This window comes from Astyanax mexicanus, chromosome 1, assembly GCF_023375975.1.
Source record: "Astyanax mexicanus isolate ESR-SI-001 chromosome 1, AstMex3_surface, whole genome shotgun sequence".
NCBI classification, from domain to species: domain Eukaryota; kingdom Metazoa; phylum Chordata; class Actinopteri; order Characiformes; family Acestrorhamphidae; genus Astyanax; species Astyanax mexicanus.
This window is the reverse complement of record NC_064408.1, coordinates 81,807,416-81,826,645: the sequence shown is the minus strand read 5'-3', so window position 1 is coordinate 81,826,645 and position 19,230 is coordinate 81,807,416. Positions and strand designations below refer to the sequence as shown.

Below are 19,230 nucleotides of genomic sequence, written 5' to 3'. Positions count from 1 at the left end.
TCACAAGTTTTTATTTTTTTTATTTTTTATGATGTCACAAAAAAATGCATTTGCATATATTTAAAAACTTTTTTTCATATATCCACACTTTATCCACTTCTGGTTTCATAAGAAGTGTTTCAGTTTAGGCTGCTTTAAGACAAATCTTGTTGCATATTTTAGAGTCACAATACACCACTGATATACTATTAACAAACAAAATCACTGCACAAGTTATTTTTTCCGAAAATAGTATAAATCTTTAATATACAGTATTTTTATTGCTGCATATTCTTTATATTGTACCTGTATTTCATAATGTGAAAAACATGCAAACACATATAAGACCAGTTTCCCAGACAAATATGAAGCCTAATAATTTTCTGAGAGCTGAATATTCCAGGACTAAACTCAATCCCTACCAGAAAAATGGCTGATAATAGATTAGATAGAAAAAAGTCATGCTAATATAGTGTCTGTATACATGTTATAGTAAATAGTCCCAATGTAATGGATGGTAACAGACATTGTGATAATAATACATTGATTATAATGCTGTGCTAACAGACTACATCATCAATTAATCTATACTCTATAAACAAAGTCATTCATTCATAGCAACTGTTGCTACATTGGACAAGTTTAGCCAGTTTTGGCAAACTTAAAGTTTACCTCATATTTGCAGAGGCTCTCATTAGACTCCAGATATTACTAATTGGTAACTACATGCAAAGCAATGCAAATTGGCTTTTTTACTTATTTCTGAGTTTTCAAAAAAAAAAAAGGCAAATATATTTCTCCAGAAAAGTAACTATTCCTGTGAACTTCCTTTTCTCTGAGGAAATCATTTCTTTTTCTCATCCAGACACTTCTCTACTTCTTTTGGAGGTTCTGCAAATTATTGGCAATCTTGGAGAAAAAAAGATTTTCAAAAGAAGTCTATAAATGAAGTCTGGAAAAATCTTACAAATTAGAAACAAATTCATATAGCAAAATACAGTATATCAGTATATGTTTGACTGGGGTTTTTGCTAATGTCCGTTTGTCTCAGTTGAGGATAGATGTATCTGTGAGTTGTTTTTTAAATAAAAGGATTAAAACCCAGTTCTTACACATACATACAAACAACGTCTAGACATGCATAATTTTAAAGACCTGAATCTGACCAGCAGTGTTCCCATGGATTTCCTTTTCTCTGGGGAAAGTCATTCCTTTCTACTTATCCAGACACTTTTCTTTTTTAGAGCTTGTGCTTCCCTGAGCTTGGAGAGAAAATAATATTTTCCAAATATATATATATATATATATATATATATATATATATATATATATATATAAATTAAGTCTAAATCTTACAATAGAATCTTACAATAGAAGAATTACAATTTCATAGTGCAAAATATTAAAATATATGTTTCACTGGGGTGTTGCAAATGCTTTGTCCAACCTGGCAACAGGTGCTATGGAAACATATGTTTGTAGACAGACTGAATAGGTTAAATCTGAGTGAATGCAAAACTGTAGAAGGCTGGGAGCTCCAGACCCATTCTGCTTTGCTGAAGATCCTCAGGTGGACTGAACAAGTCATATAGGAGGTGGAAGAGACTGATATACGGTACAAACATTTGTAAAAATTCATCACAGATGTTTGGTGGTGGAGAGTTTGAGATTTATTAGGTAGAACCGCCAAGCGTGAACTTTCTTCTTTCTTCCATACATCAGTAACTGCATTTCTTCATTGCATCTGCCTGCTTTGGATCACAAGATTCTACTTGATTGCAGAGATTGTTTTCAAGGTGCTTGCCACTCACATTCACCAAATTTGCAGACTCAACACTAGGCTTTTCAGCTTGTCTCCTCCTCAACTTCTTCAGAAGCAGCAGCCCCTCCAGCACATTGAGAGCCACAGACACACATGCAGCAACGAGGATGTAGATGGAAATAACATTCAGCTCATTTGAATGTGGCATATAGCAGCTCACACTAAAGGGGCAGGGAGGTGTGCCACATTTCACATGATTACCTATAAATATATCATAAAAAAGAAATTGTAAAGTAATAAAAACAACTTCTAGGATCGTTTTCACAAGCAGTTGAGCAAAGTAGCAAAGCATCACACATTTTCTCACATTCTTTGGGTGTTTGGAAGCTCTGTAGGTCACATGCATCACATAGGCAAGGTACAGCACAGTCGGAGTAGATACAAAAATGATCTGAGCAAACCAAAACTGGGCAGGAGCCACTGGGAAAAGTGTATTATGGCAAGACTCCGTACAGCCAGGCTGTTTTGTATTGCAGACCATTGATGTTAACGACTTCTGTGCAAAGATGCTGTTGTGCACCATCAGCATTAAGACTCTAAAGAAGAAAAGGACAGTCAGCCAGACTCTGCCAATGACGGTAGAATGGGTCAGCACCTCTTCCAACCACTTTGAGAGCAATCCTGTGAGCCCCATCTCGTCTACTTCTCAAGAACTGCTGCAAAAGATATCACACTGATATAAAAAAACAGAACATGAATGCTTGTAGCTTTTCAAATGGACACTCTGCTGCTAGGAAAATATGTTAAAACTAAATTTAGGCCTGTAGTTAAACAGAAATGACTGAAATACACAATCAAACAGTAGTAGCACACTGGAAAATGTAATGAAATGTAATAAATGTAATGATTTGAAATCAATCAACTGTTAAAACGGTTACAACTGTTGATAATTGTTTGACAACCAATCATCGAGTTGTTTCTCTGCACCAAAAAAACACATAGTAATAACTCTTACAAATGTCAATAGGACTTAGTGTGTTCTCAGTTATATTTTTAAAAATTAACCTTAGGTTTATTATTCAGTTATTAACCCTAATGCGGAAACGATTGAGAGTTACTTCTTGTGGAGTCCCACATGAATCTGTGTTAGGGCCTATAAAGAAATAATGTTACATATAAAAATTTACTTATGAGAGTGTGGGCTGACATATGGTCTCTTGGGGCTTAAGGTAATATTGGTTTGCCCCTCATTTTGCTCAAACTTACCGACTGAAACTAACCAAAACCCAAAAAATAATACATTCGATGACTGCACAATATAGCATTGTTATATTTATAACAATATATATTGTCTATGTCCAGTAAAAAACAAGTATCTAAAAAACAGCAACTTTACAGGAGAGATAAAACTTTTGGCAATTTAAAGAAAAATAACTGAAATTCTTTTTTAATAACAGTCACCAAAAAAACACCAGAAACAGTCATATTTTCATAAAGTATTCCTAAACTGATCTATAAATTACTCCCCGTACAGTATTCCTTGCTGTACACAGACCTAAAATAATGGTCGAATTTTAATTACACATTGCAACACAGACCCACAGATTTTAAGGATTTTAAACCTGCTGATTGTGTTGTTCACTACATTATTACAACATCACCTCCCTCAGTTTATAACTCACTCCATCATTGGAAGAACGGTGTGTATTGTCTTGTATTGTATTGTCTTGTTCCACTAGTATATTTCTTAGTATAAGACATATTTAGTATATTCTAAATCTACTAGGTAGATTTCTTTAAAAACCCAGTGAAACAGCTGCTTGCACATATTAAAATTCTTCTTTTTTAACTGCCAGTATATTTAAAATCATCAGTGATACAGTACATTTAAGTTGCAAGTGAAATAGAAGATAGTTCTGCACAGACTAAGCAGACCGTTCTAAAAAAAACAGCCATGACTCAAAAATATATAAACTTACCAGCAGAATGTGCTTCTTCACTGCTGCCTGTATGTCATACAGTTAGAGATCACCCTGAAAATGTACGAAAGCTTGTACGAGATGTCTGGGGTCGGCTTATATAACTAAGAGTTTTGCATTCCTGTTTTCTCCTGACCAATCCTATTTTCAGCTGCTCGGAGCAGGAAAGAGGAGGGGTGCAGTGTTTGGCACGGTTCTCTTATGTTTGTCTTGGGTTCCTCAGAGCTATGAATCTCAGACACACTTTCCCAGAAGTGATTGCATGGTTTACTGAAGTTGTTGATAAAATGCCAAATCATCTATCTATCCATCCATCCATCCATCCATCCATCCATCCATACATACAGCTATCCATCCATCCATCCATCCATCCATCTATCCATCCATCCTCACGAGCCTCTGGTTACCTCTCACTGTCCAAAAACATGAAGGTTAATTGCAGCATTTGTCTGTTTATTTGAACACAAATTGTTGAAGTGATTTTGTGTTGATTGCCTGATCCTGTGTGTGTGTGATATGTGTTGTCAGTGAGGAAGACCAGAAGAATGTTTAATGTGGGGGTGGCACTCTCAGGGGGATGGTGGTCTGGGTGTCCTCCCTCATAACATTTTTAATGAATTAGATGCAATGTCCTGCATTCTGCTGCGTTTGTGAGCACAAATAAACTAATGTACAAATAATTTTTTGAGGAGGTATTATGAAATGCTAAGGGGAGATTTAACGCCGCTGTTTAGAACATGAACAGCTTGCGGGAAAGGTCCTCCTCATCTTCTTTGTGTTCGCCTTTGGGAATCAGAAACACTTCAGTGAGCGTAGCACAGAGGAGAGTCTATTGTTGGGATGGCTGAGGTCATTTGCAGTGTTCCAGGCTTTGGTCCAACAATGTTTGCAATAGATTATCTGCAGGTCAGGAAGCTCGAACTAAAGGATGTGTTTCTAATTTTGTTATTCAGTTAATACATTTAAGCCCAAGTCCTATTCCATGTCCAAGTCACGTAAGGTAAAGTTGAGTTGGATATCATCAAATATATGAGTTGAGTCATGTGCATCAAGTTTACACATCTGTATTATATGCAATTTACAGTTTTCCTTACTTGATTTTCATACAGCCATATATAGAAAAGTACTTGGTTCTTTCGCTGCATATAACTGAATAAAAGAAAAAACGAAATTATGAAAGGTATAAAAGAAGGAAGGATGGTGGGAAGGAAGAAAGGGGATAAAAACAAGAAAAAATATTACATAAATCAGGACACAAGTGCGCCGAGTGGTCCAGCGGTCTAAAGCACTGCCACTATGAGCAGGAGGTCGCAGGTTCAACCCTAGATCATGCATCTTTGCCATCACGCTGCCGGCGTCAGAGGGAGCACAATTGGTCCTGCTCCCTCCGGTTGGGTAGATGGCGCTCTCTTCCCACATCACTCCTAGGGTGATGTACACAGCACAGGGCATCTGTGAGCTGATGTATCAGAACCGAGCCGCTGCGCTTTCCTCCAAGCGCGCTGTGATGCTACTCTCCATGCTGCATCAGCAGCAGCTCGAAAACAAGCAGTGGCTTACTTCATACTTTACTTCAGAGGAAGCATGTGTTAGTCTTTACCCTCCTGGTGTGTTGGGGCATTACTATTAATAGGGGGAGTCCTAGTGAGTGGTGTAAACTGAGGAGAAAATGGGAACATTTTGAAATAAAATAAAAATAAAAAAACAGGACACAAGTACTGTAATAAGAGAGCGGGAGATGATTCCCTGCAATCTGCTCCCTCCATCTATCAGACTGCAGACATTATAGAAAATGCTTCAGCTTTGGAGAATCTTATCACAAATGTAACAGGCTTCCTGCTTTTGCTGTACATCACAATGTGAACACAATCAAACTAAGCTAAATATTAAATAAACTCTTGCATATATTTACCCTCTGCTTCACAACATTGTTCTCTCGTCCAGTTCTCTCCTAAGGTGGCCTTTAAATGTGCCCAGCTGGGATAATTCATCCATTGTGTTCATTGCCCATTAGGGCTGTGTTGTGGTGTTGTGGGGGCAGGCCCATGGTTCTCTTGCCTCACCCTGTGACAATATAAATGAATGTGGCCGTCTGTAACAGACCTATAAAATGAAAACATTACACTGATTTGCTGATCTGATCTGATTCCTGGAATTGTTAAAATCCTCTTTTATGAAATATAGGAGAGATTTTTCTGTGTAAATCTGATATCTAGAAAAAAAGATAAATTAGAAGACTAAGAGAAGTACAGTTGCAGGAAAACGTATGTGAATCCTTTGGAATTATTTGGATTTCTACATAAATTGGTCAATAAATGTGTTCTGATCTTCATCTAAGTCACAACAATACAAAAACACAGTCTGCTTAAACTAATAACCAGTGTTGGGAAGGTTACTTTTAAAATGTAATCCCTTACAGATTACTGATTACATCACTCAAAATGTAATTTGTAACGTAATCAGTTACATTACTTCAAGTGAGTAACGTAATCTGATTACTTTGGATTACTTACAATATTGTCGTTTTTTTAAGCCTGAATGAATGTAGCAACCACATATTGCATATTATTCTTTTATTTTTCTTTCCAGTTAACAAATAGATAAACAAATAAAACATCCTTTTCAATCACTCTATAAAAATACTTATGAAACCATTTCATCAAACAATTTTATGAAACACTTCTATAAATTGATAATAAAACAATTTAAAACCAAACAATGTAACAACAACTGTAAGCTATCTATTTGCAGGTTTGCCACCAGTGTTAATTTTGACAACAAATTTTGATTTAGTCTTAGTCATAGTCTTGTGACGAAAATAGCATTTAGTTTTAGTCACAATTTAGTAATTTAGTCAACTTATTTTTAGTCGACTTAATGTCATAAGAATATAGTCTACTAAAATTACAGTAAATTTAGTCGACTAAAATGTAAAGGGTGTAAATGTAAATGCTTTTTCATCAGTTCCCTTGAGTTATTAACTCTACACGTATACGAAATGAAACGTTTAATAACCACTTGAGTAATATTGTTAATGTTTGAATATGAAATATATTTATATATGATTTAATGTATATTATTATTATTATTATTATAGGTGTGTGACTATATATATTTTACATTTAAAATTTTGCTCTAGAAATCAGGTCATAAAACAACTGAATAGTTAAATTATAGTTTAAATAGAGCTGTAGATGCAAAAACAGCTTTTAAATGATCTAGTTTTATCTCCAGCACTAACCCAGCACACCTACTGGACCTACAGTCTATAAATGAGATCAAAAACACACCTTCACACACTGTCCTGTAGAGATGCTCTCAGGATGTACTGAGAGACTTCATGAGTTAAAGTGAGAAACTTATGAGAAAGTGCTGTAAGGAACTTTACACAGACTTTTGGGTTCAGAGATTGACTTATTTTATTGTTTTATTTTGGATATATTATTGAGTTTCTTTCTGACCTGCTGCTGCTTTAACACTAGCTATATCTTTCCCACTGTGAGACTAAACAGATGATCTGATCTTAATGAGTGAGTTCTGTATCAGTTCTGTGTTTTAGTGCACTGCCGAGTTAAACACCCCATCAGCTCATGAAATAACATCAGCATTAAAACGCGGATCTCTGCATGGAGATCTGTGTGACTCTGGTCTGCAGAAGCTGAAAGATTAGTGGTGTTTTTACCGGAGATGGAGTCGCTCCACGCGGTTTACACGTTATCTTGTTTTTCGCGACGTCAAAGGAGAAATATATCGCCTCTCCTCTCTCTCTCTCCCTGCTGAACACTGTCGAGTTAACTTCCAGTCGAGCTCCGTAACGACAGTTTAATTCCCGGGTTTGTAACTGAGCGCGCGGTGCTACTGCAGGAGAGGCGGGTACTGATTGGATGAGTACCCCGCTTATCCCGCCTCTCCACCTTCGCTAAAGTAGCAGTGATTGGATCTCTTCCTAACTGGTCCCTACCTTTCACAGAACTAAATCAGTTCTGATTGGATTTCGTCCCTGCCAAACATTTGTCTTATTTTTATTCGTTGACCAAAATGTCAGTTAATTTCGTCTCGTTGTGTGTGCGGAGCCGCTGTCTGCCCCTCCTCCCTGTGTGTGTGTGTGTGTGTGTGTGTGCAGCGAGATGGGACGAGGGGCAGACAGTTCCCTTTCATATCAGAGCGATTTCACCGCAAAATGTTATTTGCGTTTTGTCAGTGTTGGAAGAGCAAAAATAGCAAAGTACCGCAATGTAATCCTTTAATTTTAGCAGAGTAACTGTAATCTGATTACCATTTATTGAAGCAGTAACTGTAACGGACTACAGTTACTTATAATTTGTAATCTGATTACGTAACGCCGTTACATGTAATCCGTTACTTCCCAACACTGCTAATAACACACAAAAATATATATGTTTGCATGGTTTTATTGAACAAAACATGTTAAAATTCACAGTGCCGGGTGGAAAAAGTATGGATTTAATAACTGGTTGACCACCAAAAATGACTGCCACCAAAAACCTCAACCAAACCTTTCCTGTAGTTGCAGATCAGATCTGCACAATGGTCAGGAGGAATTTTGGCGCATTCCTCTTCACAAAACTTTTTCAGTTCAGCAATATTCTTGGGATATCTGGTGTGAATCGCTCTCTTGAAGTCATGCCACAGCATCTCAATTGGGTTAAGGTCAGGACTCTCCCAAAGGCGTATTTTCTTCTGTTGAAGCCATTCGGTTGTTGATTTACTTCTATGTTTTGGGTCGTTGTCCTGTTGCTTCATCCATTCTCTGTTGAGCTTCAGTTGGCAGACAGATGGTCTTAAATGTTCCTGCAAAATGTCTTGGTAAACCTGGGAATTCATTATTCTGTTGAAGACGGCAATCCTTCCAGGCCCTGAGGCAGCAAAGCAGCCCCAAACCATGATGCCCCCTCCATCATGTTTCACATTTGGGATAAGGTTTTGATGATGGTGTGCTGTGCCTTATTTCCTTCCAACCTAATTTTGGTTTTATCTGTCCACAGTATATTTAGTTAGTACTGCTTTGGAACATCCAGGTGCTCTTTTGCAAACTTTAAACGTAGAGCAATGTTTTTTTGGACAGCAGTGGCTTCCTCTGTGGTGTCCTCCCATGAACTACATTCTTTTTTTTTTTTTTCTTATTATTTTTTTTCTTATTTTTTCTGATTTGTCAACAGAAATGTTAGCGTGTGCCAGAGATTTCTGTAAGTCTTCAGCTGACACTCTAGGATTCTTCCTCACCTCATTGATCATTCTGCGCTATGCTCTTGCAGTCATCTTTACAGGACGACCACGCCTAGGGAGAGTAGCAACAGTGCTGACCTTTCTCAATTTGTAGGCCGTCTGTCTTACAGTGGACACATGAACATCACGGCTTTTAGAGATACTTTAGTAACCCTTTCCGGCTCCATGCAAGTCAACAATTCTTGAACGTAGGTCTTCTGGGAGCTCTTTTGTGTGAGGCATGATTCACATCAAGCTATGCTTCTTGAGAACAGCACACTCAAAACTGGTGTGTGGTTTTTATAGTGCAGGGCAGCTTTAATCAACACATCTAATCTCATCACATTGATTGGACTCCAGGTTGGCTAATTCCTGACTCCAATTAGCTCTTAGAAAAGTAATTTGCCCTGGGTTTCACATACTTTTCCCAACCGGCACTGTGAATGTTAACATGCTGTGTTCAGTGTTCAATAAAACCATGCAAACATGTCATTTTTGTGTGGTATTAGTTTAAGCAGACTGTGTTTGTCTATTGTTGTGACTTAAATGGAGATCAGAACACATTTACTGACCAGTTTATGCAGAAATCCAAGTAATCCCAAAGGGTTCACATACTTTTTCTTGCAACTGTACGCAATCAGTCACTGGATGTTTAAGTTAGACCGTGACTCTGCACAGTGCTGTATGTCACAATTACAGAAAGTCCAATGGTAGCCTGGATTCAGCCTGGGCGATACAATCCTCCAACACTGCCGCGGCTCTAATGTGATGGGGAAGTGGTGATGACTAAATGTGAAAGGAAGGAGCCAAAATAACTGATGGAAATAATGGAAAATAGAAATAAAAAAATGGGTGATTAACCATAATGGCTAACGACTAACTGGCAATGCTAACTGTATTCTGAGTTAAACCAATCACAATTTGTGGTAACAGATAAATGTGACTGTGCTGGCTATATTAGTATGTTCTGGAATTTGATATGGTGTGTGGCTTATGGCTATAGTTCACTTGATCCTTTGGTTACAGCCCTTCAGAATGCAGCTTTTGACTCAATGCTAGCTAACAGCCGAACTTAGCAGTGAGGATTGGAGCATGTTAGCCCTGATGCTAACTGCTTCCGAGATTAATTAATCAATGATTTGTTTCTCTCAGAATTATATGATGTTACTTTATAGAAATGTGTATGTATCTATGTATGTTATTCTTCAGTTACAAAGGTCAGAACATCGAAATGAGCAAAGGAGGCCAAGCAGAGCCATTTTGGTCGTCTCCATGATGTTGCATTGTAAATGGGGAAGTCTGTGAGCTTTGCTGTGGAAGTCCAGGGTGAGTAACGCATGGTGACACTTAAGGTTTGAAAGTGTGTGGAGGGGGATGTGGACGTGATCTCTGGTTGTGTTGCAAAATAATGATTTTCTGTGCTAAGAGGCTGGGTGGAGACTGTAGGATAAAATTATAAAATTGGTCATCCCCGTGGATGATTCAATGCAGTTAGTTTCAGACGATATCTCCAGTTTCAACACTTCAACTTGTCGCTGGATTCACTTCGACCGCTAAAACATTAAACACAGCAGTTAGGTAAGCCATTTAAAATGTTACGATTATTCAATATGACTTCAATTCTGTGTGAGTTTCTATTAAAATGGTGTATCTGAACAGTAGGTAAGATCTGGGCAGTGTTTGTTGTCTGTGAGTGTGTTAGCACAATCACTTTCAGATCACTTTTTGAGGATATTGCTTTTTTTTATGGTTTACCTACCTACATACCTATACTGTCTATTCTAACAAAATATAGTACCAGTTAAAGGTTTTGGACACACCTTTTCATTCAATAAAGACATTAAAACAATTAAGGAACACATATTGAATTACATAGTAAACAAAAAAAGTGCTTGCCTCCACAATCCCCTGATTTAAACCTGATTAACTGAGATTGTGATCTGAGGTGATTTGGGGTGAGCTGGAGCTTCACAGTGTGAAGGAAAAGAAGCAACTATTGTTCAGCACCTCCAGGAACTCCTTCAAGATGCTGAGAAAACTATTTCAGGTGACTCTCCCTCATGAGACACTGAGATTAAAATACCAAGAGTGTGCAGATCTGTCCTCAAAGATAAATGTGGTACTTAGAAGAATCTAAAATAGTTTTTTTTTTTTACAATTTTTGTTTTTAAAATAATTTCATGTATGCTCCTGTATAGCTATAATGTCTTTAATATTAAAGTTACAATGTAAAATATCATAAAAGTACGAAATCAAATAAGAAGAAGTATGTCTAAATATTTGACTGGTACTGTACATCAATGCTGAAATGTGTAACTTGGATTACATGTAATGTCTTTGTTTTAAAAATATGTTGATTATTACAAATGTATTAGCATTGGCATATATGTTGATAATATAGCCATTTCAGATATCTAATAATAATAATAATTATTATTATTATTATTGTTATTATTATAACAGAATTAAACTGGAGTATAATAAATAATTTGCTGCATGTTAAAAAGTAAGATGTTAGAACAACCACAATATCAACATTAATTAAGCAAAATTTCAAAATCTCAAAAACTGAAGAATCAAAATGTAACTCAAAATTGATTTAACTGTGATTAAGCATTGAAATGACATCTAGAATCACACTAAGGTTCTTTGACAGTAGGATTAATTAGCTTATAGAGTACACCCTCTGATACATAGGATTGGTAAACCATCAGGGATACAATGCCACTTGTGTTTTGTATGAATAATAATGTGCACAAATACAAGCTAAAATTACGAGCTACTTTATACATTCTCGGCAGACTCGGCAGAAATTCACAAATTATAAAATTTGCACTAGAAATGACTAAACAACAACAACAACAGCCCCTGCAAACAATCATGGAATATTTGCAAATAAATTATATATTTTTTTATTTACTTGAAACTGTAAGTTGTAGCTCTGTACATAAAAGTTGATGTATAGTAATTACTACTTTACTATTATTTGTGGTCATTTGACAGTTGTTAGAGATAAATCAGACTATAATAATTTCATTAAATTGTTTGCGATAGATAGCTTAAGATGCATGCCTAAAAAAGCACACAAAAAAGAAACTGCACTGATGTTGGATTTTACAAATTTCTCTCATATTTATGGTTCTCATTAAGAACCTGTAACTGAGTCAGCTGGGCTGGTTTAGTAATTTACAATTAGTTTGTGTGTGCAGTGCAACCTATTTGAGTAAAACTCACATTTCCATCAGGTCTTGCCACTATATATTTATTGCATAGTCACTGTGTCCCACCCCTCTATATGTTGAAATGAAGTACACAAAAATAGTTGAATGTTTGACCTAAATCTGAACTCATATGGTAACCAATATTTAACATTATTTTATTCAACACAAATAAACTCTTTAATTGAAAATGTGTATAGTAGTATTAGATTAGTTTTGTTTTTTTCATAGATATATAATCATTGTTTTAGTATGCTTTCCTATTGAATTTAATTATACAATTAACTTTATCATTACTGTTGAATAAATGACTTGTCAGGCTGTGGCAGTAGGTCTGAAACTTTGATTACAAAATGCTTTTGTTATATCCAGATATACCTGTTGTTTTTTTTGCATTTTTGAGTTTCTGTTTTGTCCTAAGCCTCTTTTCTTCTGTCTTTAGCTGAGTATAAACCATGGGAGAATGGGGCTTTCTCTCCAACTTACTGGACAAAGTTCAGTCCCACTCCACCAGCATTGGGAAAGTGTGGATGACTGTGCTTCTAATCTTCAGGATCATGGTTCTAGGAGCTGGAGTAGATAAAGTGTGGGGGGATGAACAGTCTGGCATGGTGTGCAACATCAATACACCTGGATGCAAGAATGTGTGTTACGACCAAGCCTTTCCAATTTCCCACACTCGTTTCTGGGTTCTTCAGGTCCTTTTCGTCTCCTTGCCCACTCTGGTGTACCTCGGCTACGTCCTAAACGTCATCCACAAAGAAAACAAAATGAGACAAAAGCTCCAAAACCATGCTGAAAAGCAAGGGCTGAAGCTCCCCAAATACACAGATGACAATGGGAAGCTTCGCTATAAAGGAAACCTTTTGTGCGTCTACATAATGTGCATTATCATGACCATTTTATTTGAAGCAGCTTTCATTGTGGCCCAGTACTATCTGTATGGTTTCACAATGGAAGCAAAGATTTCATGCTATGGACCGCCATGCCCTGGACATACTGTAGAGTGCTTCATGTCTCGTCCCACAGAAAAGACCATCTTCATCATTTTCATGCTGGTGGTGGCCTGTGTGTCTCTAGCATTGAATGTAGGGGAGATATTTTATCTGATTGGTCGGGCTACTGTGTTCAGATCCCACAAATATCCACCAATCATTCGAGCTGATGAACAGAAACCCTTCACCACTGAGACATTTTGCTGAGATCAGTCTAAAACCATTTTGAGGTCAGTTTAGTGTAAATAAATCTTGAGCAGAAAAGCCAAATTAACATAAGTTACAATGCTTAAGGCTAGTTCTGCGCTTTTATTAGAACATGATAAAATAAATCTTTTTTTCCCTATGTTTAAGGTTAATCTGGGCCTGGGAAACAGGTTCTTGCTGTTAAGCCTGGTCTCAAGAGGAATATGTACATTTGTGACCTAAAGACCATTTCAGGATTCAGTGTGCACGAAATGTATTTGGGCCTAACACAACCTAGACAGGGCAAAACATTAACAATTTGAGCGGAGAATGTTACAAACAACTAGTTTAATTTTTAATCACCAGAGCCTTCACTTTAACCCAAACTTAATGTACACCTCACCCTTAACCTAAAATTATCTGATCCCTTAATCTACACCTAAACTAAATCTACTCCTAAACTTAATGTACACCACAACCTTAACATAAAATGAACTGACTACTTAACCTACACCTAAACTTAACATACTCCTTAACCTAAGCTTAACATAACTTAAATTTGAAAATGAACCTAATCTAAATTTACCCTAATCCTAAACATAGTAACTGTTAAAATTATTAGACTTTTTATGGAACCGTCAGCAAACATTTTAGTTTTTTAAAAAAACTTTTTCCTAAAGCACATTACAGGGTTCAAATTCAAGGGCATCCAAAACGTTTATCAAAATGCAGTGCAGAATGTGATTTATTTTTTACCTTAGATTTCCCACCATTAATTCCTTTTTAAAAACGCCATAAAAAAAAATTATTATGATGGTATCTAATGCACTACTGCTGTTCCTAATGAAGAGAACAGACATCATGATTGTTAATGTCTTTGTTTTTTTATGTTTGTCTTATTATTTTCATTGTCTGTAAATTAGCAATAATTCACAGAATCAGATCAAAATACACTATACACACTTATATGTCATGCCTTGTCTTTTCTATTACATAAGATGAATGTAGATTTTTGATATTGTTATTCCTGTCTGTGGGACTATTTTACTAAAGTCATACCAATTAATCAATTAATGTTTATTGAATTTTCAAATGACATGATGCCACTGTCAAATTACTTTTTTTAATAATGTATCATGATGACAAAATACACTATTCTGTTATTCTGTATTCTATTGTATTATTTAATCAATTTGTAACTTTGATTTGATAATGATGATACAAATTAAACATAACAGTGTTAATAAATCACTGTTACTAGAAATGTCAGTTGGTTTACTGTCTTGTTATTTTTCCAATCAAATATGGATGTAGATGATCTTCTCTACCACTAGGAGGCGATGTGTGATCAGGATGTTACTCGTTTTTTGACATTATATTTCTCACCATGTGTTAAAAGCTCACTGGAAAAAAGTCAAAAATGGAGTTACAAAAATGGGAAGCTCTAACACTTTAAGAACTCAGATATCTGCAGAAACACTGAAAGAAAGTCTAATAGAAAGAATGTAAGCTCTAATACAGGCATAGCGTGGATTAAAAATCTGATTTTATTTAGATTTTTTTCATGTTAATTTTTATGTTTACTATTTTTAACTTGAAGAAGTGTGCTTAAAAAACGTGTGCTTGAATGAAATGAATGGAGAGGGGTCTCATCTGTTTCAGCACTATTTATTAGCCTTTACCCACATGCCCACAAGTTCCAGATGGGTGTAGGGATGTGTAAATAAGACCAAGAGACCATTACTGATCTCATTGCCCCTTTTTCTGTTTTTCACACACTTCAGATGTTGCTATCAGTCTTTACTACATATATGATTAAAACAATGAATACACCTTGAATCAAACATTGGATGCACACATTTCCATTTTTTATTATTATTTTGTGCTATAGACATCAGTATACAGATATAGCCACAGATAATGTACAGTGTGTCCTGATTAGTTAACTCCTAGTAAGAGCCCAAATGCAGGGCAATACAGAGAAAAGCAGATAAAACAAAGCATACAGAAGCAAACAGTCAGAATCTGACAAATAGTTTAGGTCTGAGGCATGCTAAAAATCCACTCCAATAGGCCACATCCTAAATGAAACAGCACAATGAAATGGAAGGACCTGATGTTGAGCAGTAGATATTTCTACAGATCTTTCAAAAACTAAAAATAGTAAAACATATATATATATATATAAAATTGGACCTCCAACAAATAAAAAGTGAAAAGTGATGTTTTTCAAGAAAATTTCCATTAAAATCTAATACCATAATAGAAGCCATTAACTTGACCAATCCTTCCATTCTAGAAATTTCTATTAAAATTACACACAAAGTTGTTAAAAATTAGTAGCATTCTTTATTAGCAAATTGCATTAACAAAATCATAGTCCAATTAAAAAAAAATAACAAATTAATTAGACATTTTTGACATATGCATAAAAAAAATCATACATTTCAATGTAAACATGTGTGTATGATGTTCAATACCCTGTGACATGATCTACAAAACAAAGTATTCAATCAGTTTCATAACTTAAAGCTTCATTCACATAATTAATCCCACAAAAAGAAAAACAAAAATAGGTAAAAAGAAGTGTAAATAAGTAAAAATAGTAAAATGCGTGTGTCCATCTTTTTTTTACACACTGTCCTTGTTTATGAAACATTATGAGTTAAATAAGTCTGACAACCGTGTTTCATGTCAGTAAATGTAAACATGAACATCTCCCCCTAAAGCTCAAGAGTACACCAGCAAAGAAGGTCCTAAAACCAGACCTAATCTTCGTCTGTCACATCTGTACAATACTGACTAACACAGGGGATCTTTTTGACACATTTGGCACATCCTCAACATCTGTTCCTGACATGAACAGAAAGCCTGTTGATACTTTGCTTTAGCACCTGCCCATTAGCTTCTATTGTAAGTGTATTTATGCTGCAGATGTATCACAGTTAGAGACTAGCTTAAAAAATGCTAAAGCATTCATTTCTAATAATACACACTGTTTAGATCATTCGTTTAGGCCGGTTTTGGCTCTGATTTTGTTCTTTCAGGCTTTGCTGCTGCTACTTTCTTGGTTTACAGGAAGATACAAGTGTGCTTGCTTTAATCGCGCACTCATCTTAGCCTGATGCTTCTTTGACCTGTAGCCAATCAGGTAGAAAATTTCTATTAGGTTCAGGAGCAGGGAAACACATGACACGATCAACATGAAGATGATGAAGACGGTCTTCTCCGTAGGCCGAGACATGAAGCATTCTACAGTGTAGGGACATGGGTACCGGGTACATTCGATTTTGGGCACCATCACGAAACCGTACAGGTAGTACTGTCCGGCTATGAAACCTGCCTCAAGCAGGATCTTCACGATCACACTGGTCATGTAGCTGGCCAACAAGCCTCCTTTAATATCGATTTTACCCTTTTCGTCAGTGTATTTTGGTACTTTGACTCCCTGACGTTCCGCTTGGCTGTGAAGATGCTGCCTCAGCTTCTTTTCCTTGTGGACGACGTGTAGAACATGGCCTAGATACATGAGCGTCGGTGTGGCCACAAAGATGATCTGGAGGGTCCAGAAGCGAATGTGGGAGATGGGAAAAGCTTTATCGTAGCAGACATTTGTACAACCTGGTTGTTTGGTGTTACAGACCATTTTGGACTGTTCATCTCCCCACACCTTTTCAGCACCAGCTCCAAGAACCATGATTCTGAAGACAAAAAGGACCGTCATCCATACCTTCCCAATGACAGTGGAGTGGGACTGCACCTTGTCCAGCAACTTGGAGAGAAAGCCCCATTCTCCCATGTTTGCGTGTGTAACGCCTTATCTGATAGGAGAAAAAGATATTTAATAAAATAAGATTTTGAAGCAATACGTCTTGTTCCAGTGCTAAAATTCTCAGTAACAATAAAAATACCTGTAAGGGGCCTCTGGTGATTATACTTCAAGAGCGCTGTCAAAAGAAGAACAGTCCAAGGTCCAGTTCAGTACTGAACAACCTAATGATAAAAAACATGGACAACTACCATTGCTAACATGAACTTCAAATGAGTATTATTTCAGATAAAGCATTTTTTCTTACATATTTTAATGTGCTTTAATGTACTTTAAACTGCTAGCTAATCAAAATCTATGGACAAATGCAACATATATAATACAATGGTTGTTTATACAATGCCACATGTATAGGACCGTCTTTTTAAAAAGAGAAAACATGAAAATATATATTTAAATAAAGAAGTGGTCACATTTCAGATCATATGAACTGGTATTAAAATACAGATTACATCAAATAATAATGTAAAAATCTAAGTCCTCGTTCAAATTTAAGCACACAGTCGGTCCACTAGCGCACATATGGAAGCAGTCAATCTTAATCATTAAAAAGTTATCAAATAATTAACTATAAAGCTCTAAGATCCTGAAACGTTAAGAAAAGAAAGCTGTATGTCTTAAAAACAAGACAAATTCAGAACTTTAATATATATATAGATATTTACTCACCTTTAAAGTGCCACGGCCGGAAGGCTAAAGGATTGGAAACTAATGATAAAGTGCCATGGACTGGGTGCCTGCCTTGAACTTTAGCTTCCGCAGAGTTGCGCAACTGGCCCGTCGCGTTGCTCCTTACCACAAATGATAAGTTACCTGTGTGGCAGAAATGGGGAAAGATCAATCATTAATCGTCGGACGTGTTCTGTGACAGGACGTCCATGTGGGACAGGACAACGTGTCTTTTACATTTTAAAAGGATTAAAATCCTTCATGGGTCCTCTCAAATGTCATACACAATAGCTATTCTATATAAAACTTGATTTTCTTACACTTATTGACATATAAATAAACTGTATATAAAGCCATATTGGTAGGCATTCAAATGTCTGTTTCACGGAAATCTACAGAGTAAATTTGCCAGTCATCACTATCAGTGATGACTTAGCACTGGAAATTTTACTCTATAGATTCCCGTAAAATAGACCTTTAGATAACTACAGTTTTAAACAATATGGCTGTAAAAACACCTGATGAAATCATCATTCCCTGTTGCTTTTCAAAAGGTGTTATCGGCAGAACATGTGACCCTACCTCATCTGTTTGTGTTCTTTTAAACTGTCTTGACTATGACAATATTTAAACTGCTGATATGTGTCAGCACGTAAACTTACATTTATATTTTTCCAGAGACCACTTAAAAATTATGAGTTTCTTGGTTTTTACAAAATGTAAAACCTCTGGAATATAATCAAAAGGAAGATGGACAAGGAGTGGCATAAAGTTATCCAAAAGCAATGTGTAAACTGGTGGCGAATGCCAAGATACATGAAAACTGTGATTAAAAAACAGGGTTATTCCACCAAATATTGATTTCTGAACTCTTAAAACTTTATGAATATGAACTTGTTTTTTTTATTATTATTTGAGGTCTGAAAGCTCTGCATCTTTTTTTGTTATTTCAGTCATTTACAAATAAATACTCTAAATGACAATATTTTTATTTGGTTTTTAGGAGAAATGTTGTCTGTAGTTTATAGAATAAAACAATAATGTTCATTTTACTTAAACATATACAGTTGTGGTCAAAAGTTTACATACACTTGTAAAAAAACATAATGTTATGGCTGTCTTGAGTTTTCAATAAGTTCTACAACTCTTATTTTTCTGTGATAGAGTGATCGGAACACATACATGTTTGTCACAAAAAAACAGTCATAAAATTTGGTTCTTTCATAAATTTATTATGGGTCTGCTGAAAATGTCACCAAATCTGCTGGGTCAAAAATATACATACAGCAACATTAGTATTTGGTTACATGTCCCTTGGCCATTTTCACGGCAACTAGGCGCTTTTGGTAGCCATCCACAAGCTCCTGGCAAGCTTCAGGTCGAATGT

General features: G+C 36.1%; 2 protein-coding genes and 1 long non-coding RNA gene across 3 annotated transcripts; 1 reads left to right on the top strand and 2 right to left on the bottom strand.

Moving 5' to 3' along the window:
• Positions 1 to 746: 746 nt before the first annotated feature.
• On the bottom strand, positions 747 to 3,904 carry LOC125804830 (uncharacterized). Its single transcript, XR_007441017.1, has 2 exons — positions 3,721 to 3,904; positions 747 to 2,457 (listed from the first exon to the last, which is right to left on the bottom strand). It is a non-coding gene; the product is annotated as an uncharacterized LOC125804830 (long non-coding RNA).
• A 6,389-nt stretch (positions 3,905 to 10,293) lies between these two features.
• Positions 10,294 to 14,505, top strand: gja12.2 (gap junction protein alpha 12.2). The gene is made up of 2 exons (XM_007255388.4): positions 10,294 to 10,524; positions 12,607 to 14,505. Exon 2 carries the CDS (start codon positions 12,620 to 12,622, stop codon positions 13,364 to 13,366), a length of 747 nt encoding a protein of 248 aa, XP_007255450.2. The 5' UTR covers positions 10,294 to 10,524; positions 12,607 to 12,619; the 3' UTR covers positions 13,367 to 14,505.
• Positions 14,506 to 15,191: 686 nt separating this feature from the next.
• On the bottom strand, positions 15,192 to 17,970 carry gja12.1 (gap junction protein, alpha 12.1). The gene is made up of 3 exons (XM_007255389.4): positions 17,844 to 17,970; positions 17,257 to 17,338; positions 15,192 to 17,166 (listed from the first exon to the last, which is right to left on the bottom strand). The coding sequence occupies exon 3, from the start codon at positions 17,142 to 17,144 to the stop codon at positions 16,389 to 16,391; it is 756 nt and encodes a 251-aa protein (XP_007255451.1). The 5' UTR covers positions 17,145 to 17,166; positions 17,257 to 17,338; positions 17,844 to 17,970; the 3' UTR covers positions 15,192 to 16,388.
• Positions 17,971 to 19,230: the final 1,260 nt, after the last annotated feature.

Bases quoted from the DNA above. Each gene is read 5' to 3' on its own strand.
- gja12.1 (XM_007255389.4), bottom strand. From the start codon at position 17,144: ATGGGAGAATGGGGCTTTCTCTCCAAGTTGCTGGACAAGGTGCAGTCC.
- gja12.2 (XM_007255388.4), top strand. From the start codon at position 12,620: ATGGGAGAATGGGGCTTTCTCTCCAACTTACTGGACAAAGTTCAGTCC.